The 21,364-nt window shown below is 34.0% G+C and overlaps 5 protein-coding genes and 1 non-coding gene across 15 annotated transcripts in view; 1 reads left to right on the plus strand and 5 right to left on the minus strand.

Moving 5' to 3' along the window:
• The window catches only part of LOC127800733 (uncharacterized), a 53,106-nt gene extending 50,742 nt beyond the window's left edge, over positions 1-2,364 (minus strand). Inside the window, exons 1-2 of the mRNA XM_052335520.1 lie at positions 2,057-2,364; positions 1,753-1,866 (exon numbers count right to left, since the gene is read on the minus strand). The gene's annotated coding sequence lies outside the window, so the exon portion shown is untranslated. The remainder of the gene's footprint in view (positions 1-1,752; positions 1,867-2,056) is intronic.
• A 3,363-nt stretch (positions 2,365-5,727) lies between these two features.
• TRNAH-GUG (transfer RNA histidin (anticodon GUG)) lies at positions 5,728-5,799 on the minus strand. The gene has a single exon. It is a non-coding gene; the product is annotated as a tRNA-His (tRNA).
• Positions 5,800-6,905: 1,106 nt separating this feature from the next.
• On the minus strand, positions 6,906-11,601 carry LOC127800440 (probable bifunctional TENA-E protein). Of its 4 annotated transcripts, XR_008022812.1 has the most exons (5): positions 11,398-11,601; positions 11,122-11,166; positions 9,899-10,116; positions 7,850-8,755; positions 6,906-7,665 (listed from the first exon to the last, which is right to left on the minus strand). XR_008022812.1 is itself a non-coding variant. In XM_052335052.1 (4 exons), exons 1-4 carry the CDS (start codon positions 11,518-11,520, stop codon positions 8,440-8,442), a joined length of 702 nt encoding a protein of 233 aa, XP_052191012.1. In that variant the 5' UTR covers positions 11,521-11,601; the 3' UTR covers positions 6,906-8,439. The 4 variants fall into 4 exon arrangements, 3 of the variants coding, with proteins under 3 accessions (XP_052191012.1, XP_052191014.1, XP_052191013.1); XM_052335052.1 differs by having other exon boundaries at positions 6,906-8,755; XM_052335054.1 differs by having other exon boundaries at positions 6,906-8,755; positions 11,122-11,219; positions 11,398-11,527.
• LOC127800441 (bZIP transcription factor 44-like) lies at positions 7,649-8,264 on the plus strand. Its single transcript, XM_052335055.1, has one exon. The coding sequence runs from the start codon at positions 7,649-7,651 to the stop codon at positions 8,078-8,080; it is 432 nt and encodes a 143-aa protein (XP_052191015.1). The 3' UTR covers positions 8,081-8,264.
• A 1,903-nt stretch (positions 11,602-13,504) lies between the features above and the next one.
• On the minus strand, positions 13,505-16,868 carry LOC127798745 (DELLA protein RGL2-like). Of its 7 annotated transcripts, XM_052332324.1 has the most exons (3): positions 16,722-16,767; positions 16,551-16,621; positions 13,505-15,669 (listed from the first exon to the last, which is right to left on the minus strand). In XM_052332324.1, the coding sequence occupies exon 3, from the start codon at positions 15,659-15,661 to the stop codon at positions 13,928-13,930; it is 1,734 nt and encodes a 577-aa protein (XP_052188284.1). In that variant the 5' UTR covers positions 15,662-15,669; positions 16,551-16,621; positions 16,722-16,767; the 3' UTR covers positions 13,505-13,927. The 7 variants fall into 7 exon arrangements, with proteins under 7 accessions (XP_052188284.1, XP_052188287.1, XP_052188283.1 ...); XM_052332327.1 differs by having other exon boundaries at positions 13,505-15,649; positions 16,615-16,868; XM_052332323.1 differs by having other exon boundaries at positions 16,615-16,868.
• Positions 16,869-17,612: 744 nt separating this feature from the next.
• LOC127800633 (universal stress protein PHOS32-like) lies at positions 17,613-19,487 on the minus strand. Its single transcript, XM_052335351.1, has 4 exons — positions 19,307-19,487; positions 18,932-19,041; positions 18,689-18,807; positions 17,613-17,802 (listed from the first exon to the last, which is right to left on the minus strand). Exons 1-4 carry the CDS (start codon positions 19,485-19,487, stop codon positions 17,721-17,723), a joined length of 492 nt encoding a protein of 163 aa, XP_052191311.1. The 3' UTR covers positions 17,613-17,720.
• Positions 19,488-21,364: the final 1,877 nt, after the last annotated feature.

Genomic DNA, 21,364 nt, shown 5'->3' on the forward strand with positions numbered 1-21,364 from the left:
ATTACCTTGAGGCCCCTTTTCTTTTTGGCAGGGGTGTGTTCTATTCTAGAAACAGATTCATTTAATTATGAAAGAATCAATATTGACGCCTTATTACATTTCCTTTTAAGATATGACTCATAGACCTTACATTCACATATTGAAATTCTATATTGGCGCTTTATTACATTGCCTTTTAAAAGACGACTCATAGATCTTACATTTATAGATTGAAATTCTATATCATTGTTATTGTTTTTCTCTCTTTCTCTCGCCCTTCTATCCACACTTTTTTTCCCTAGATTTTGCTTCACAACTTAGAACCATATTGATTTTTCTTTTGTTTATGCAAAACAGATTTCAGATGTTACAATGATATGACTGCTATATCATATCTTGACTCGTTTTGGGGATCCAGATAATGCTAAGTGACGAGTTGGTTATTAGTTTGATAATTATTAGTTCATACTTGAAGGACGTGTTTTTTGGATCCTAACCCTAAAAAATAGAAAAACCAACTAGTGATGCACTAAGCATAAATTTCCTGATTGAACCAACACAGTTGTTCCACTTACCCCTGCCCAGCTTCCCTAAATGAGCTCTATCTATCCATTCCCTTCCCTTGCTTCCTAAGCCTGTGTTTGGATGGAGGGCATGGAGGGGGAGGGGAAGGGGAAGGAATCTCCTTTCCCTTGTTTGGTTGGAGGTTTCATAATGGACAGGGAGGCGGGTATATGATGCCTTCCCGTCCCATTCTATATCCCTATATTGTTTACACCCCAATTTGGGGTGTTAAGAAGGGGGGGAAGGAAATATTTTTATAAATATGGTTATTATTTTTCCTATCTTACCCTTGTTATTTTTGTTCTTGTTTATTTATTTTGAAAGTGAAGGGATACAATTGTAACTTTATTTTCTTTGTTAACCGTTCCATCCCCTTCCAATCTCTATCCAAATAAATTGAAGTTATATTATGTTCATTTAGATTTCATTCTTCCCAAATTATAGAAGGGTAATGAACTTTCCATTACTTCTTTTGCCCTTACTTTCCGTTCCATTATGTACCATTCCATTCTCTACCCCCCTCTCTTACAAAAATAGTGAAAAAGTTGGATCTGACTCTTCATCCAAGTTGTGCCTCACCAAAACTAGTGATTTTCTAACAGTCATGATATCACTCTACTAGGCCCAGTATGGACCGGGAGTATAGTGGCACTTGTCATTCAAGAGAAAGGCGATCGATCAGCTTTGCGAACCACTGCAGTTGACAAGTCTCCTTGATGAAAGAGAAAGGGTCACCAAGGGGCCGAGCATGAGCTTTGTCCAGAGCTTGACCAGGGGATGGTTGAATGAGCAAGAAAGAAACTAAAGCAAGAACCAGATTGATCCACCAACCAAATCAGGGAAAAAGTTTCTCCATTTTCACTTGGCTTGAAGGCAACCACAGGAAACAAAATTTCGACAGGACTGAAAGCACCAAGTCAGAAAGAAAAGAAAGGAGCAGGTGGCTTGCAAGAACAAATAAGACCAGATGGACCCATTAAAAGAAAAAAAATTACCTGGTGGTCCTCATGATAGTCTATCCTCTTTCACTAATTGACAATCACTATCTCAAACCGAAGAATGACTACTAACAACCATGAAACTCGATGAATGCAATGCCTATACTAAGAAAAGATACAGCTTAAACCAAGCAAGTATGAACCAATTGAAGAGCAATACAACAGAAACTAAAGATGAAAAGGAAAATCAAAGCCGGACAAAAGAGTGGACCTTTCAAACTGCGTGAGGAAGTTAACCGGCCGGACGATCACCAAAAACCCAAAATTCGCCTCTACAATTCCAGAAACCTAAGCGACCACCGCCCATAAGCGTTCACTGTAACACCTAAAAAACACTCAAGATATTAATCAAAGGCACATTCGAAGCAGGAATTGAAAACCCAAATACGATTCACTGTCAGAGAACAAACAACAAAAGTTCAAAAAAAAAAACAAAAACAAAAACTACCCCATTGAATTTCAAAAGGAAACACTGTTTTTCTCTCAAATTGGGAGAGCAGAAACAGACACGCTACCTGAGATTGAGTCCGGTTTGGCAACACAACGCCCACCTTTTTCCGGGTTGAGTGAATCTGAGGAAAGGGCGAATGGGGATCGAAGGGTCTCAGAATTCGAACAAATTCAGTGAACGAACAGCAATATATACACGTTCCTTGCGTAAATATAGAGAGAGATAGAGAGAATGAATGAATTTAGATGTGTTGGAGGGAGCTCGGTGGTTTTGTCTCGGGGCTCTCTCTGTGTAGTTAGAAACAGAGAGAGAGAGAGAGAAAGAGATTGGGAGAACAGCGAGACGCGAAAGGTGCAATCGTTCCAACGAAGCGTTTTAAATCTTTACGCCCAGCCCCAGGGCAAATTTTAGACCCAAAAAAATTTATTAAAGGGATTAAATGGATGGGCTAGAGATCTAATCATATGCGGGACTGTGTTGCGTGGACGCGCACATTTACACTGCCAGATCAGCGTGTTCCGTACGTCTTCTCCCTATAGCTGCACAATATATGTAAAATAAACGGTATCACACCACCACACTATTTTGAATGGGATAATTTAGTCATATATCTCACCTTCTCATCTTATCATCTTAGATGATGAATATTTTTATTATTTTATATATATTATTATGTAACTAAATGAGGTATCAATAATATTTTGCCACGAAACAAACAATCAAATATGATAACAACTTACTTACGAATTTTGCCTATTTCTACTAAAACTATTGAGGGACAAATTTTGAATCACAATCAAAGCACTCTATATGGTAAAACTATATTTTTAAATCAAATTTATTGAATTCAATTAAATGTTAATAAATTCGGATGATAAAAGTAAAATTACAATATATATATATGGCTAAATAAATGGGTAAGGATTAGGGTAGTTACACGGGTAACGACGCTTAAAATTAGTGTAAATTATACATATTTTTGAATAATTTTATTAAAAGTATCAAAAAGTATGAAAGTTGATCATGTTCTTGGGTAACAAGATCAACACTAACTTATCATTCAAGATTTTTGACAATATCTCGATAGCCATAGTGACATTACAAATTCATTAGTCACAAACTTTAAAAGAATGAATAAATTTAAATTCGAAATTTTCTCTCATCCAAACACGCACCTAAGCGATCACAACTTACTCCATTAGTGAAATGGCAAGAAGATATGTTATCTTAGCCTAATTATTGCCAGAAATAAAATATCTCCATCACTAGTAAATTAGCTAATTAATAAAATTACTATATCCAGCTGATATCAAAATTTAATAAAATTTGCTAACTATAAAGATAAGGAAAAAAAATACCTTAACTAATCCTTTATTTATAAAAATAATGTTATTTATTTAAATTGGAGATATATCTTCAGTCTAGTTGGCATAATTTTATTAGAAACCTGTATCTTTTCATTTTCTAATGGAATTATACCAATTAAATTGGAGATTCATTTTCAATTTAGATAAATAACATTATTCTTTTGATAATCAACATCGATTGACAATATTAAAGTGACACATTTATTAATTAATAAGAAAATGTGTATCGATTTTGAGAATTGGTCGACTGTGATTCGTAGACTCGTATTGAGATGATGAACACGAGAGGGAGGAAGAGAATGTGCACAAAGGAATGTTGTGTGAATTGGTCTGCGTTCTCCCTGTTGGCCTGTCTCTGCAAGTACTTCGAAGTTCCAGTAATTAAGAGAGTAAGTAAAAGTTGTATATCAATATGTTAACAGAAATATATATATATATATATATATACATTGGCTCTGAAAAGAGCTTACTGATATAAGAGGAGTAGATATCCCTTCGTATGCCTACCTCATGCATCCGCAGGTGATGGGATTGAATATCCGACACCAGTGAAGGTACCCAGGTAACGGCAAGGTGCCGACGAGACGTCCATTAATGTGGATAGAATCTGCTATTAATAAGAATGAAATCTAAGGCGAGCGCACGGATACCCAAAAGATGCTACAATGATGTTATTTGCAAGCTGATATAGGGTCAGGATAGGACCGGTATGGGCCAAGAGGGGGAGCCAAATTGGGCCTGGACGGTTCAGCTAGAATAACGCATAGTCCACAACTATTCTCTGGTTATTTCGTGGCCTTCTAATTATGCGAGCTGAACAGTTTGTCCAGCGAGCTGAAAAGCATCTTTAGGAACTCGCTTGGCTAGGTCAGCGAGTTGGAACATCACTGAGAGCTCACTTGATTCCTAGAGTCTGAACTCAGGCATCAACGAAGTGTAACCTTGTTCTGACAAGCTCGGCCTTGGCTCAATTGGGTTTCAAGAGATTGGGCGCGTCCTACTAGGTTGAGTTTAGCCCATAAGAATGAGTCCAAAAAATATTCGTAACAATGTGCAGGCAAAAACTTTGACAATTATAGAGAAAAATGAAAAAAATGGTTAGTTAAATATTTTGAATGATAGATTTGATTGTTCGTTATTAAAGTAATGTTGGCGACTGTAAAAATAGTTAGTAACAAAAAAATATTGACAACTATCAAAATAAATGAGAAAAAAATATTGTAAGAATCTAAATTTAACCTAATAAACACATTCTTATTAAAGTTATCGATACATATTCCTAACTACACTCATGTTGACCAAAATAATCTAATAAAGAAATTATTTTATTTTAAACCTTACAAAATAGAAGTATTTTATACCAATTATCATATTGAATTAAAAAAATCATCAATGGGGACAAAAGTGGCATCTTACATTAACCTTAGCCTAACTATTGGTAAACATGAAAATTCCTTTAACCAGCAAAGTAACTAATTAGCAAGATAATTATATCAATCAAATGACCAAATTTAAGTACGCACTGTATTTATAAAAGTAAATACCACAGTCGTAAAAAAATAAAAATTAAATTTAAGACATTTAGGATGATTTATTAATGAATAAATTTAAAGATGACAACTAAAGTTAAGTAATGCCAAAAAAAACGTAAAATGAGTTGACAATTATAGAAATAAATGAAAAGTTAGCCATCTATACCTTTTTAGTAGCCGATATTGACCGACAATAAGATACAAAATAATATATTTATTAGTTAAAACAAATATATAAATAAAAAAATATTGGCAACACATAGCCAAAGAGACAAAATACGTGTAAATTCCAACGTAATTTAACACGTCAAAATATTTAAATACATAAAGTAAACTAGTGACATAGTATGGATGCATTCTCCATCTTACCTATCCAAGTTCTCAACTTCATTAGATGGTCACTGTGCTCTCTCTCTCTCTCTCTCTATATATATATATATATATATAATTTTAATTAATTTAAATAGGGATAAAGAGGGGATCGTGGGTGTATGCTCGACCCAACATGCTATTTTAGGTACATCTATAAAGGTATTATAGATTTTATGGATTAAATCCATAATATGATTTTTCGTGTTATTATTATCAAGTTGTTATAAATTTTAATTATATTTATAACACTTTAATCTATTGGTATTGTTATAATATGGTTATATTAAACCTTGAATAGTTTTGATTTTTTTTTTTTTTTATGTTTTGAATTGATTTAAATGGTTGTTGAACTTAATTTGATCAATAGGTTATTCTTATAAAAATAGATGATGTTGGATCCAAGTATTGTTTCTTGTTTATAAAAATTAAAATTTTATAAAATACAGGAACCAACGTAAGACGATTGTGGCTGCTGGGATTCGAGCCCAGGTCTCCACGGCCACAACGTGGAATTCTTACCACTAAACTACAGCCACACGGTTACCGTACTCGCTAGTTAAAAATATTTTATCATTCTTCTATGCGGTTTTGAATGAACTCCATTTTGATTCTAAATTAAATGCAGTTTTAATTCTGTTTTTCATGTCAATTTAATCACCAATAAAAAAAACTCAAGAATTGAATCTACATAACGAGTTGTATCATTTTTAAACTCGGAATTGAAAATTTTATAATTTTTTATTATATATAAAATAATTTTATGAAAAATCACAATTAAACAGTCACATTCTTTAAAAAAAATTGTGCACCCAGTAACAGTAAAACTTCAGACATGCGGTTTTGATTTCATATTTTAGAATTCCATTGCTGCTAATTGAAAGTCCCGTTATGTGAACCATTTGCGTGCCAAATTCCATTTCTTACTCTCACATATGGAGTGATAATTCAGTGGGCATGAGTTGAATATTTTTTTACACAATGAGATAAAATTTTATGTTTGTGATTTATCTCTCTCGCATAATTAAGGGCACGAGTACAGGATCATGGAAAAACGATCATCCCAAATACACAAGATTTTGTCATATTTCAGCGAAGAGAACTGTATAGATGTTGTGACAATTCCTTCACCCTCCCGCCAACGAATTTATTTGATAAAAAAAAATGGAATTAAGTAGGCCCTTCTTGTTTAATAGCTTTATTATTGATAAGGCAAAGAAGTCTGCATATTTTTGTTTTCCTGCCAATTGGACTTAATAGAGACAATTCACTCATTGTAAGTCCAACAGATGGGCCAAGTGTCCATTAATTCATCAAAGAAAATGCCAAATCTTAAGATGGAAGAAGAGATACGTAGAGATGCTTCTCAATGCTCTCAACCAATAAACAAATTTATATTTACAATTAATTATAAGTCTTAACTTATTAATTAGATCGATGGATTCTGAGACAAATTTGAGACTTTTTATCTGTATAATTATTCTATCTTCTTCTGTTACGTTTACAAGTTTTTGTTCATCTTTCTCGTATATTTTATTTTCATCCGCTGATTAATCAAGTTGGTTCACGGGCACATCTTCTGCACTCTGTTGCAGATTAATTTTTTATGAGAAAATGGAAGAATGGATAATAAAACTCAACCAGATTGACGCAAAAGTCTTCATGCACGTTTCCCTTTGATTATTCTTAAAGTATTTAGTGGGTGGATATCACTAATTGAAGTCCAAGTAGTCGTCTACAAAAGGCTTGCATAAAGCAAAAGACAAAAGAGAGTGGATAGGGTAAAAATAAAAAATAAATGTATATTTTTTTTTCTTGCTCTGCTTTTGGGGTTTGCAAGTACACCATCGGTGTGCTTTCCTGTGATAAAAGACGAAGGCAAATCATCTCCAGAAACAGCTATTCCAAGATATGAGCAAAATGAGGATACGTAAACAGATTTCTGGAATCTTCTTGGAAAATTACAGGTTCATAAAGTTGATGGTTATCCGAGCAAAGCCATCTTCTTGCTGTCAATTTGGCTGCGGTTTTGTCTTGCAAAGTCAAGAAATGCCATGCCATTGCCAGATGTTCTAACAAGGAGCATTCGTTGCACCAACATAAATCCTATAAATGGTATCACTCATTCACAGCCACCCTCATCATCTTTGCTAGTCATAGCCCACCAAGTCTGGTTTTTCTGCTGCTTCAAAGCTCTTTTGAAGTTAATTACTGGCCATGGTTTCTCGGCTTTCTCCTTGCGGGATAAGCCATAGCTGATCCTCTTCATCATATGAGCTCTATATTCCTCCTTGTTCAATCCTTTTCTGTTGTTTTCCTGTACTGGTTTTATGTTTTCTCCTGAAGTAGCTCTTCTGTAACCTCTACAACTTCAAAGATCCAACCAAAATGCCACAACTAGCAAGCTTGTTATCAGAAGGGGACGATCAGTATGCAATGGTGGATGAGAAGAAGAGGAAGAGAAAGATCTCAAATCGTGAATCAGCAAGGCGATCAAGGATGAGAAGAGAACAGCACATCAAGGATCTCAATCGTGAAATCGCTTTTCTAGGCAAGAGAAACAACGAGATTGTTCAGAAAATCAGTTACCTCAAGCGAACATCCATAACTGTGGAGCTGGAGAACCAGATGTTAAAAGAGCAGCATGACAAATTGGCGAAGAGGTTGGAGTCCCTGGAAATTGTCTGTAGCTATGTTTGCGGGTATCAGAGAGACATTCCTCGGTGTAATTCACAGCCATGGCAGGTTTCTCACCAGCCTCTGCCTCTTATAACAACTTCCGTTGGCATGCTCCAGTTTGACTACAATCCAGTATTATAGCAAATCGGGGACTCAGAGTTCATTGAACGTAGATAAAATGATCCTCCACAGCTTACAAACCAATTCAGATCAATGGAATGCTTCTGTACTAAGTTGAGGTTGAATTTCAATCACAAACTAAAAATTGTTAGCTACAGCTTGATAAACCATGCATATGGGCAAAATATAGATTCAAACTTGTCTACTTCATGCAAATAGGTAAAAGACAACTCAAGAAAGCATGAACACAGCTGAGTCTCTCAACATTCTCCACAAACCCTTACCAGCCCAACACAAGAAAAACAAAGATATTTATCCCTTTTATTGATTCACAGCAACGACAGCTTAATCATGTTATATCATGTCTATGATAGGAGTACTCAAGTTCCACCACAACTCATATTCCAAAATTCAACTTCATGTTTGAGAACACGAAGAAAAACCACCTCAGCTTTCGAGACCAGGTCATCTGGTGCCTTGGCTAGGCAGCGATTAGCTATTTGCTGGAGGGAAAAACAATATTGACCAAAAACATCATTGCCCCATCTTTCACAGGCTTCCTTCAACTCTGCTGGAGTATTAGAGTCTTCTTCCAAACAGTGGGAATAACTAGCTTGATAAACAGCTTCAATGGCCCAATAGGCTGTTATGGCTACTGTATATTCAACATCCGAGCTCATTAAGCTCTCAACAAAGCTGTGACAACATAAAGATCCTTCAACATGACAGGAACTCAAACAAATCAGAAATTCTACCAGCTATTTCCAATGCCCTCGTAGACTTTCTGTTTATAATATTAGGAAGCAAAGGCAAATAAGAAATGCTTTCTATGCAAGTGGAGTAAAAATCTTTTCAGCTTAGCAAAAAAAATCTTTTCAGCTCAAAGTTTCAAACAGGCTCCTTAATGTTCTCTTACTCACGTCCAAGTTCTAAATTAATATTTTATCAACAAAGGGAATGCTTTAGGTATATATGCATAAATTTTGAGAAACAAGACTAATTCTTTAGTATACTCTTAGCTAGGAGTCATTATAAACTCAGAAGAACAGAATAGAGATTATTGAACATGTATCATATAAACTCCAATAAGTATGTAATTTTCAATTAATGGGCATCTAAAGCCACTTCCAACATAAAGGATAAACACATTAAGATTTGCATAAACTTTTATCTTCTATCAATTGAAAAAAATATTTGGTAGATGTAATTTATTTTGTAGGTTTCAGAATCCAGACAATCAATGAATGAAAAAACAGTGGAAACTCCAGCTTATTAGTGATTGGAATAAACAAAGAGTACACAAAACAGTAATAGGTCCATCAAAAATTTTCAAAATTTGGAACTGTATCTACATAATTCAGTTTTTTTATGTCTGAATTCATAACCCATGCCAGCACTTAGAATAGTATATTGAAAACTAATTCCTCTGTTGAAGTACAATGTGTTTTGATACAAAACTCTTACTAAGAATATGGGTGAAAAATATTAGATGTCTTCAATGACAATTGACATTCAAATTATTTGGTAACTGATAGAACATTACTATTAGAAAATCATCTTTACTAGTCCACAATAGGCCATAATTTACAAATTCAGAACATTAAATCTTAGTGGTGCTCAACTCTAACGACTGGACAATTGATAAAATACATGTTTACAATTGTCTTTACCAGCCTTCAACAAGATATGGTTTAGGATTTTAAAACATTAAATCTTAGATGTGTTCCTGTTCCATGAACATAGCACTTAAGTAATTCTCAATAGGCCATATGTGTAGAAAATTCATCTTTACTAGACATGAGCCACAAGAAAAGTCCACAAGTTAGAGGGATTCTGAACCTGCAATAGTCAAGGTTTGCCTTAAGAGGAACACTGCTGGATAGGCTAATACCCCATTTGGAGGCCTCATTCTTGAACCACTTGAGCTCACCCTCCAAAGTGGCCAGACCATTCAATATGATTTCCATATCAGAATTATCATCTGACTCTTTCCAAGCTTTCAATAACACGCTTGCAACAAATGGCACAAATGCACTAACAAATATATAATCTTGTTCCTACAATAATCAAAACTTCCCATGAATTCTGCATTCAAATCAAAATTTAAATGTAAAAAAATACTGGATATGATCAAGCAGGTGATTTATGTCACAAGTGCTATAAAACCCATGTGGTCTAGTGATTCCCGTTCAGTTTAAGTATCTTGTTTTTGGGATTCGAGTTTAAGGGTCCTCATGTCACGGCAGCCATTCATATTAGCGGTCAATTTTATTTTTTACTGTAATTCATAGCTATTTACTGTTTGCATTTACTAGTTATTGCTGTAATTTCTAGAGAAGTTGTTAGCTGTTTGTTAGCCTTAGATTGCCACATGTAAAGTGGTTAAAATAGGACAAATCATATTGTTACAACCGTTGGGAAGGAGGGAATCCCCTGTGGCAGCGCCTACCTTGCCAAGTATATCACCTCCCAAGTCCCTCTTGGAAAGAGAACTTGAATGAATATCAGATTTCTGCATTCTTCCTTACATCTCTCTGTCTCTCTCTCTCTCTCTAAATTCTTCTAGCTATCTCTCTTCTTTCTCTCTGTTCTTCTACAAACTCGATTGCATCCTCCTAATTCTCACTAAATTCAGAGTGCAATCCTCTTGTCACTTCATTTCTGTGACACCTCATAGTAGTTCTTTTTTTTTCTTCTTTTCTTATTATTGTGATTATTCTTTTGAACTAACTTCTTATTATGATGTGATATGCATCGGACATGTCCACACATCAGGATCACATTATTAATATCAGGCTTTAGTTTGTGAAACACATGCTGGATTTATGGTCCAAGCTTTGCAGCACAATCCTTTACAAGTTTATAGACGAGCCTATGCACAATTCACTAATTTCGCATGGGGGCAGAGGGGTATTAGGCTTATTACATTAGTATAAATTGGTTCCGTTCATAATTGGGAGAAGGGCAGAAATTCAGAGAATTATCAAAATATGCATAATCTAGATAAATTGGCTCGGACACGTCTATTCAATATAATATAAATACAGAATTGAAGTTCAAACCTTATATGCATGATCCTGGACCATCCAATAAGGCAATCCACAACACTACAAGAAAATAAAGATCAACGCTACCAACACAATAGAGTGTAACGATCAACCTAATACCACAAGCAACAGCCAAGAACACAAGGCAATAGTTGAGAATTCAGCTTAATGCTCCTATTTACACATGATATCATTCAATAGCAAAACAAGAAATATATATGCAATAGACACATGTATAGACGCAGATAGGGCAAAAGAAATGAGAAAAGAAGAAAGTGAAGAGAGAAATACAAGCCAGCGCTTGAAGGCAGAGAGGTGAAGGGTGCCGTCTCGGATGCTCCGAATGAAAGGGTGTCGGGTGGCTCCGGCGAAGAGCAGAGAGTGTTTCATCATCCACGTCTCGATCGTTCCCATTTTCGAATCCTTTTCAGTAGGTTTATGAGTTCTTGGTTGCTTTCAAAGTCGTACCGCTCGAGGAAAGTATCCGACTATCTTCCGTCAGCTAAACCTTTACATGTCTCTCGGCCCGCCTCTGCTTGGCTCACCCATTTGGTGGGCCGACCTAAATTTAGCCCGCAAAAAAGATGGGTCGGGTTGAGGCAATGAATATTGGGGCTTGACATGGCCATGTAGCTCTTAATAAATGAGCCAAGTGGGCCGAGTCGTGGGCTTATTGGGTAGGGCTGGCCTGTGGGCTTGGCAGTCTGGGCCAGCCCATAGGCCATTTATTTATAATTTTTTAAAATATATATAATTTTTATGTTTGTATAATTTTAATTATTATATTTAAAATATATTTAAACATATGTTTAAATATTTAATAAACATAATTTTTTAAATATTTTTTTTTATTTTTTGGCGAGCTGACCCACGGGCCATTTTGGTGGGTCAAGTCGAGCTGAGCTACGGGCCAGATATCCCTGGCCCGGCATGGCCCGCATTCTGTGGGCGGGCTGGCCTGGCCCATTTGCTACAATAGCGGGCCGGCTCGGCCCATGGGCCACCTGACCCATTTCTCATCTCTAATGTCTCCTAATAAATGTGGGTAATGCCAAAAAGTGTGTGAATAAATATATATATGTGTGTATATATGTGAAAAAAAATCAATTTGACCTCGAATTTGTTTATTTTAGTTAATTTAATTTTTGAATTTTTTTCCTCCAATTTAGTTATAAGCTTTTTAAATAATTTAATTTAAGGATGAACTTGAGTCCAAAAATTAAAATAGTAAGGGCAAAGTGAACAAAAATTAGCATACAAAATGAATTATTTGAAAAGACTTAATATAGTTATTTAATAATTAAAAAAATATAATATTTGATACTTGAAGTATAAAATATTAAAATTTAATATTTTAATTATTAAAAATTATTATTTTAATTAGTTATCATGATTGAGAATAAACGGAGTCATTATTTACGTTACATATAATATTACGTCTCATAAAAAAAGTGATATTAGTGAGACATGTCAAATTAGGCTCATAACATTTGACCATTCAATAATTAAAAAATTTAAAATTTGGTCCCTAATATAAAAAAAAGGACTAAATTTGATTAAAAAATATAAATTTCATAAAAAAACTTTAAAATATTTAAAAATTTAGGTTTTTTTTTATATTTTTAGTTATTTTTTATAAAATTTAGATTTCCCTCTTTTTTTTCTTTCCATCAAATTTGATCATTTTTTTTCATATGAGAGACCAAAAATCAATTTTTTTAATTGTTGAGGGATCAAATATCATATTTATGTATTAAGTTTAATCTGATATGTTTCGCTAACGTAACTTTTTTTATATAACGCAACATTCTATGTGATATAGATATCAATTCTGTTTACTCTCAGTTACGCTAAAAATTTAAAATAATAATTTTTATTAGTTGGAATACCAAATCTTGACTTTTTTTTGCTTCATGAATCAAACACTAAATTTTTTAATTATTTTTTAAAAAAGTTTAGAGACTAAGCTAACCAAAATTGAAACAAAGACGTTGTGATCTTCGAATTTTTTAAAGTTTTTTTGGGTTTTATAGAATATTACCAATAATTGATGTATCAAGATATTTATTCTATTTTAATTTTTAAAGAGACAGAATAGGTGTTATTTTTATAGCTCTTACTAGGATATTTTCATATAGCCCTCTTGTTAGGGTATTTTCAAGGACATCCTTTGTGATCCCAACATGGCACGATAGCTGGTCTTATGGTTTTCCTTTTAATTAGCAGGTTTTGTTTAAGTTACAAGTTAATACCTTTGGTAGGTGTACATTCTAAGGCACGTCATTTTAGCATCATCTACATGACATAAATGTGGATGTAAACACCAAAATAACTTATTTTATATATAATAAATAAATTCACTAACAGAGCCAACTTACAACTAACAGAAAGCACCATAAAAAGAAAACAAGTGGTAGGCATTTATGGTGCCAAATTCAATAACAAGGAAGTTCATAAAAATAACCCAAATAAAAAAAGGGGTTTATATTATATTATTTACCCTGTTGGGCAGAGAGGCAGAGCCATGTGGTTTCCAAACCCGAGGAATCAAAAGAACAACCATCAAGGAATGATCGTGCCTGATGGCTGGCACCATACTCAATACAGTACAGCCCTTGCACAACATGATTAGCAAAACAACAAAAGCAACCTTTTAACAAGACCATTTCAATGTAAAAAATAAGACTAAAGGTGCAGCATGAGACAGACATGAGCGACTATTGCAGCTATTCTGCTCTGTACAAAGACGCAGTTGTTGAGGCATCAATATATGGGGCTTAAGCCCACCACTCAAACACCACGTACCTTGATTTGGTCCCTTTCATATAAATTTCCAAGCAGAAAGAGAATGGAGTGGTGTTCCCTTCCATCCTACAATCAGGCATTTGCCATCCATATGTAATGTGCAAGAACTACCAGAAGCAAAATTCTTAATCACCAGACTCGCTTGATACAACGACGATGTGCTCAGTTCTTCCTCCACCATCCCATACCGAGCAAAGAACGCCCTCCACACACTTATAGTCACATTCCGGTTTATCCTCTGCTCTCCTTCAGCAGCTATAATATTCCGGATTCCCTGATTGAAGTTCACTGATTCTGCAGTTTTTCTGTCTGGATCGTTACAGTCCATACAGTCTTCTAGACAATCAAAGTAAGCACCAAAGAAGAAAAGAGCTTCGATGAAACGGTTCACAAAGACAGGTGAATTATGACTTGCCTCAACTTCTGCAACCACCATTATACGTGGGTTTATATTTCTGAGCACTCTCATCAGAGATTCTAGGCGATCCGGCATTGGAAGCATGGCCCTTAAACAATATCTTGCATTAATTGCAACTGCTTCCTCATCTTCTAGAGGGAAAAGATCTGGTTTCAGATCTAGCATGTCTGAAACCATTACTAAACTGAAAGAGAAGGGCAAGTTAATGGTGCGAGCAAAACATTTCAATCGTTCACTTGTCTCCTCAACTGTTGATTTTGAGTTCGTTGCAACAGCAGATATCTTGAGAAGCTCAACACTGCATTGAGACCGACTTGCAAGAGCTTGCATCAAGACCGCACAATGCACTCCAGTCCTGAGATCGAGGTCTATGAAATGGATCTTTTTTGCTTCTGCTACATGTTCTATGATAGCTTGAATTCCAGTGAATTGGCAGATTTGAGAGAAGGGCACCTTTTCATGAAATCCAACTGTGGCAGAGTTGGCCCTCACCATTAGACCCTCAAGATCTGATAATTGTTTCTTCCCTAAACCCTTAGACGTGATTCTTCCTGTTTCCAGATCAATCTTCTCTCGAAGAGCTTTAGAGAAATAGTAAACCACTCTTTCAACAGGGTTTCCGGCATCAGAGGACAAATCATCGCATAGACTGAGGAGTTTGCTTGCACGGTCATACTGTTGCTGGCCTATTTTCTCAGCTGAAGATAGAAGATTCTGTACTAGTTCTACATCTTTAGTCTCACTATCAGAGAGATTAAAGAATGAACTACCAAAGGGATGGCTTAGAATGGAGAGATCACCAGCCCCTTGGGAAGGAGATTGGATGAACCTTTCTCCAGCTAGACGTAAAACATCTACAGTTGATAATTTTTGGCCACCCATCACCCGTGTCTCAGGCTTTGTCCATGTGGTGCCATTGCTTGGCACTTTCGTCTTCTCCCCAGTCAATCGTCTGAACCCACTTCCATGGTTCTTCAAGATTCCAAGCGAGGTTAGAGGAATTGAAAAGGAGTTTTTCTCCTTGGGTTCATCAAGCCCATGATTTCCAATCCGAACATCGGACAGATTTGCAAGCTCTTCATAACTTGGTTGCAGTGGAGGGGGTACTATTTCATCCGAAATCCCAAGATCTGAAAACAATTGGTGCTGCTGATATTCTTGCTGAAAGTTGGACCATAGAAGTCCATCGTCAGCTGTGTTATCCACATAAAAACCGAAGTCAGAGGGAAATGAATCAATGCCCCGCATTTCTCTCTCGCCTTCGTTTTGGTACAAATGGATCTGCTTTCCTGTGATTCGTTCTTCCTCACCGTCAAATCCCTTCAAAAACATACGGTTATCTGGAACCCCACCAAAATTGAATTGCTCCAATGAGAACATACTCTCGTTGTATCAAAGTGAAAACTCGTGCAATATATTCAGAATATGGTTTCTCAAATTCTAGCAGTCCAATAGATATAAAAGTTCCAGTTTTTGCAAAAGTTCTGTAGGCTTTTAACCTGTCTTGCTGGAGGTTCCTTTTTAATAACGACCATCTTCAACAATGCAAATAGATTGACATGGTATTAGCAATAAATACACAAATGAACAATAAAAAAAAAAAAATTGAAATGTTCTGCTACATAATTAAGAAACATCACTTTCAGTTCTTTGATGTTGATATGTTCAATGCATCACTTGGCCTGCACTTGGCGAGGAACACTGGACCTGTGTGAATATCGTTTGGTTTTTCCAGACTGTAAGTGAACATTAAACTTCCCTACGTGTATATTGTGATGAATACAATCCATAACAGGCTCAATGTGATTATGATGGAGCACACAACTGTAAAGCCAAGATTTTGTTGAGAAGTTCTAAATCAAAATCCTCTTTTATATTCAGCCAGGATAAGAACAACAATATACTAAAGTGTTTATCCCACTATGGGTTTGTACATGATCAATTCTATCTCTCCAGTCATTCTTATCAATCGTTAACACCCTTATAACTAATGTTGTATCCAAATATCTCCCATCCATCGATACAAAAATGAAATAAAGTAACTCAATAATTTTCCTACCCTCCAACCAGAAGAAAGAAACATTATATAATAGATGTCTTCTTCTTCTTCTTTATCACAAGGAAACTTAATTAACAATAGGAATAGTCCAGATACACGAAATTTTATTATGCCTTTGTCCTTGATTTCATGGCAGTTAAAGAAACGAACAAGAAAGGTTACCTCACTTCTGAGCGAAGTTTCAGCTATAGGCACCCAGATAAAGATCCAAAAATTAAAATATTACCTCCAGTCTGTTCAAGGAAAACAAGAAGGTTACATCACAGATGAGCACATACACATAACAAGAAGGGAATGCAGCCGGAAAAAGGAAGCAAGAACAAGAATCAAAACCCTATTTGTTCTTGGAAAGTCCAAATAGAGAAGACAAACTGAGAATAATACAAACGCAACAATATATAACAAAGAAGATGTAATAAGAGGAGTGTATGGTTATGGTTTGGGGCATAATTTTCTCCAGGTTCCATACAGGGGAAGCCCATCTTGTTTTAGACGTCGAGAGGGGGACCCAATGAACTTGGAAGATAATTGGTGCCGCCGCACCGGGTGGATGACAGGGCTTTCGAACGCGCAGGATATTTTCTCGAAATTACATTCAGGCTCCTGAGGTCCTGGCAATTGCAGGCCGACCTTAGCTATTGGTTTTCTTTACAAATGTCCCCTTTTTTTCATAAATTTGACTTTACCAAATACAGTCAGTTTCCATAAATTTTTAAAAAAAAATCAGTTTCAAACATCATTTTAAAAAGAATGATGATAATTTTGGAGAATTATTAGTGTCCTTTCGGATATCTGATCTCCTTGGTGGATTCGTTAATAATATTATCTTCTTTTTGCGTAAGGTCATTATATTTTATGGGTGAAAGTTTATTTTTAAATAAATTTAAATTTTAATTATGAAGAAAACAACTATAATCTACCAATTTTTAAAATTTTCATGTTACACGAGTCAATTTCGGTAGTCGTGCCCCTTTTTTATTTGATGAATTATTCAATTACAGAGAATATTAAAAAGACTAAATATTGATTTGAATGAACCCTTAATAACATTATATCTGTTTGAGATGAAAGAAAATGTTTTATTAAGGATATTCAAAGACAAAAGGAATACTTTTCTATCCAGAGGAAAACATGGTTTAAATCACATACAATTACAAAAAAATAAAAATAAAAAATTTTTATGTTTTTTTGAACATAATAACGAAGATAGGAAAACTCACAAGAACACACCACCACAGCAGAAATTTAAATCTATTTTACCCTAAAAAATGTCAAAAATCCTAGCTAAAGGGTGTCAAGTCTCAGGCCATGCTTCTTATCATCAACAAAAAGTTAGAAATTGGCGTTCTTGACGACGGTAACAGGACAGGGAGCATTGCCCACCACATAGTTGCTGACGCTGCCCATTATAGCCCTGCAAACAGCAAACAAAACCCACAACTAATCACTCTCAAATACCTAATTTCACAGCCTTAATATTAATTATTCATTTGCTGGTGCAACCCAAGAACCGATACGCGATGGTGGCTTCTGATCATTACAAACAGAGCAGATTGTTATTGTTAATGTTGAAGGAAAACATCAAGTTGGTAAATTGCAGCTCTATTGTGAGTACACCAGATACATCTGTTCTCACTAGTAATTTTCATAACTGTCTTTCTGAATCCATGCACATGGAGCCTGATAACAAGCAAAGCATGTGATGAACTCATCGAAGCCACCCCGAAGACATCTATGGAGATTTCTTATGGGAATACTGTCTTATGGATGTACCTCGTCCGCTCACGATAGAGCTAAGATTTACAGACTTGACGCTCAAGAAATTAAAAGCAGCCCAAACAATCCACACTCTGTTTGGCAGTGATCAGAAACTCACCTCTTCTTGTTTGGTGGAATTAGAAGAGAGTGAGAAGGGAGAAGATGGAGATCATGCATCCATATGAATAATAAAATTGGGAGCATTAGCAATATATAAGAGTAAGGGGAGAAGATCAACGTTCGACATGTATAGAGAACTGATTAACACCATTCATGTTCCCCCCACCTTCTGTGCTAGGCAAGTCACAATTTTTTTGGGTAAGTAGCCAAGCTAGTCTTTGCAAAAGAGAATAATAGCACAGAAAAGCAATTCAAACACCAAAATTAAACTTTTGAACACAATTCCAAGAAATGTTAGTCCTATTAGATAGAGCTAAGTTATATGAGTTTTAGTTCCTCAATTATTTTATCCATTATAATATACAATTTGACGATCGATAAATAAATAAAGCAGAAAGGGGAATGAAAGAAAAGAAAGAGACCTCTTGATCTTGCCAAGGCCTCTACTGCCTACAACAAGAGAGCTGAGAGGAATGGTGTCAACGGCCTCACAGATTTTCTCGCGTGGATCTCCCCAGAAAATCTTCATAACCACCACAATCTGTTCTTGTACATCCATCTAGATCTTTAATATATCGTAAAAAGTCGACTAAAATGATATACAGTTAATAATTATATAAAAAAAATAAAGTCATAAACTGAGAGGATTAGGAAGCTAGCATCACCTTTTTCTTCTCAACAGCCTTGTTGACAATTTCCAGAGTATTAAGATCAGGATGCACTCCGTATTTCTTCATGATCGTCGGGTCAGAAATCTCATTCAAAGGGATTAGAGCTGCAATTAATTGTTGTTAAGGAATTTTATTTTTTATAAAATTAACACATTTAAAGTAAAAAATTTATAAAAAGAATCTAAGTTTCAAAAATAATAGTTTTTAATCAAGTTACATTCAAAACTCTGGATCCATATGACCATTTCGTTCCGTAGTATAACCCAAAGCATAAGGTAAGGTGTGGGTGAAACTTATAGAAAGAAAGAAAGAAGAAAAACAGTGAGAATTAAGGAATGAGAAATTAAAGAAAGATAAAAGTCCACGTACGAGAGCCGGTGGTTTCCCAGAGCTGCATCTCGCCCTCCTCGTAGTAGATATGGGGGCGGATGGTGACGAGGATAAGGTAATCACCTTCCCGGACAACGTTTTCCACCGCCCACTTCACCGCTTCCAAGCTGCACGTCGAGAAATCTACTGCCACCCCCACTCTCCTTTCTTCTCCGGCCATCTCTCTCTCTCTCTCTCTCTCTCTCTCAATATGCAGAGATTAAAGTTAAACGCTTTATGGCATGTGTTGCGAGAGAGAAGGCAATGGAGATGAAGATCAACGAGAATGGAGCGGACCGATAGACCCGTTTGTTTTTCATTCTCAACCGCTTGATACGCAAGACTAGAAAATAATCCAATCCCACGTATATAAGCCTTTTTTTTTTGTGTGTGTGTTTATTTTCTAATATTTATATTTTCTCTTATCAAATTTAAGTCTTATCGCTAGTGGTGAACACGAAAGAATTTAATTTAAAAATAAAAAAATAAATTTATTAGAATTAATAATTATAATTTTTTAATATTTAATCATTTATCAAAATTTAAATTTAATTAATTATTCACTATTCAATATGCTAATGAAGAATATTTTTAATTCAATGTACTGCCATTTAATATATTAAAAATTAATTAATACGTTACGTAGATCACTTGATAAAATACTTATAATTTTTTTATTTATTATATTATATTTATTTATAAATAAATATTATAAAATCTATAATATATCCCTACATTCGATATTTTCTATTTATTATATTATAGTTATAAATATAAATTAAAACTCTTAAATATGAGTAAGAATCAAGTTTTTCAATAATAACAAAATTTAAAAAATATGAATTTTGATTTCTTCCATAGTTTTAAAAATATGATACCTTAAATATTAATTAGCATTGAAAAACCTAACATTTGACAACCTTAAATAATTTTTTATGAATTTGTTAAGATATCATATTTTCAAGACTATAATATAATTATTAAAATTAATAATTAATTAATCACTACATTTAATTTAATGCAAGTTTTTGAGAGAAAAAATTCACCATTGATTGACACTTGGCAACTTTGTTTGACTATTATATTTTAATATTATATAAATATATATAGAATAAAGATATAAATATAATATTTTAAATAAATGACTAATTTTCTATGACTTAATTAATAGTTTAAGTTGTTCATTAATATTTCTCATAAAACCCATGCAAATTTAATACAAATTTTAAAACCAAAAAACAGTACTTTTGCAGATTTTTGAGGGAACAAAAATTTGCAAACTATTCTTGCTTTAATATAATATAATATATATTATTATATTATACAAAGATAATAATTTATTTAATGGATAATTTTCTATAATTTAGTTAATATTTTAAGTGTCTATTTATATTTCTCATAAATAGTATTTATTTTTTGTTGATTGACGAATTAATTGATGAGAAGATCTAACAGAAAATATTTATTTTTGATTAATTAATAGCATTGAAAAATTCATGCAAGTTTAATACAAATTTTAGATGTAAAAAATGGTTTGATAGATTTTTGGAGGGAAGAAATATTTGCATACTATTTACTATATTATATAAATATATAATTTTATATAAATGAACAATTTTCTGTGACTTAATTAATAGTTTAAGTGTCTATTCATATTAGTCATAAATAGTATTTATTTTTGATTGATTGAAGGATTAATTAAATATTTAATATTCATAATAATGTATTGAAAAACCTATGATTAGAATCTATTATTAATTTTACAATAATTAGTATATATTATTTCAAAACAATTGAAAGATTTAAATTATTAATGTAAATTACAAATTATAAATTTTTAATGCAATAAGTACTAAATGTAAATAATTGATGCAAGTTTTTGGAAAAATTTTATTACTATTTATTATTTCAAAGCAATTGAAAATTTTAAATTATTAATGTAAATTACAAAATATAAATTATTAGTACAATAAGTATTAATTACAAATCATTAATGCAAATTTTGAGGAAAAATTTCTTTTTTCAAGACTATCCTACTTTTATATATATAAAGATAAA

This window comes from Diospyros lotus, chromosome 4 (genome assembly GCF_014633365.1).
Source record: "Diospyros lotus cultivar Yz01 chromosome 4, ASM1463336v1, whole genome shotgun sequence".
In the NCBI taxonomy this organism is placed as follows: Eukaryota; Viridiplantae; Streptophyta; class Magnoliopsida; order Ericales; family Ebenaceae; genus Diospyros; species Diospyros lotus.

Coding starts and splice junctions, on each gene's coding strand:
- LOC127800441 (XM_052335055.1), top strand. CDS start 7,649: ATGCCACAACTAGCAAGCTTGTTATCAGAAGGGGACGATCAGTATGCA.
- LOC127800440 (XM_052335052.1), bottom strand. CDS start 11,520: ATGGGAACGATCGAGACGTGGATGATGAAACACTCTCTGCTCTTCGCC. Junction 10,117..11,121: donor TCCAGGATCATGCATATAAG/GTTTGAACTTCA, acceptor TGATTATTGTAG/GAACAAGATTATATATTTGT. Junction 8,756..9,898: donor GCAAACCTTGACTATTGCAG/GTTCAGAATCCC, acceptor ATGTTGTCACAG/CTTTGTTGAGAGCTTAATGA.
- LOC127798745 (XM_052332322.1), bottom strand. CDS start 15,709: ATGTTCTCATTGGAGCAATTCAATTTTGGTGGGGTTCCAGATAACCGT.
- LOC127800633 (XM_052335351.1), bottom strand. CDS start 19,487: ATGGCCGGAGAAGAAAGGAGAGTGGGGGTGGCAGTAGATTTCTCGACG. Junction 19,042..19,306: donor CTGGGAAACCACCGGCTCTC/GTACGTGGACTT, acceptor AATTAATTGCAG/CTCTAATCCCTTTGAATGAG. Junction 17,803..18,688: donor GGCCTTGGCAAGATCAAGAG/GTCTCTTTCTTT, acceptor TGCTGTTTGCAG/GGCTATAATGGGCAGCGTCA.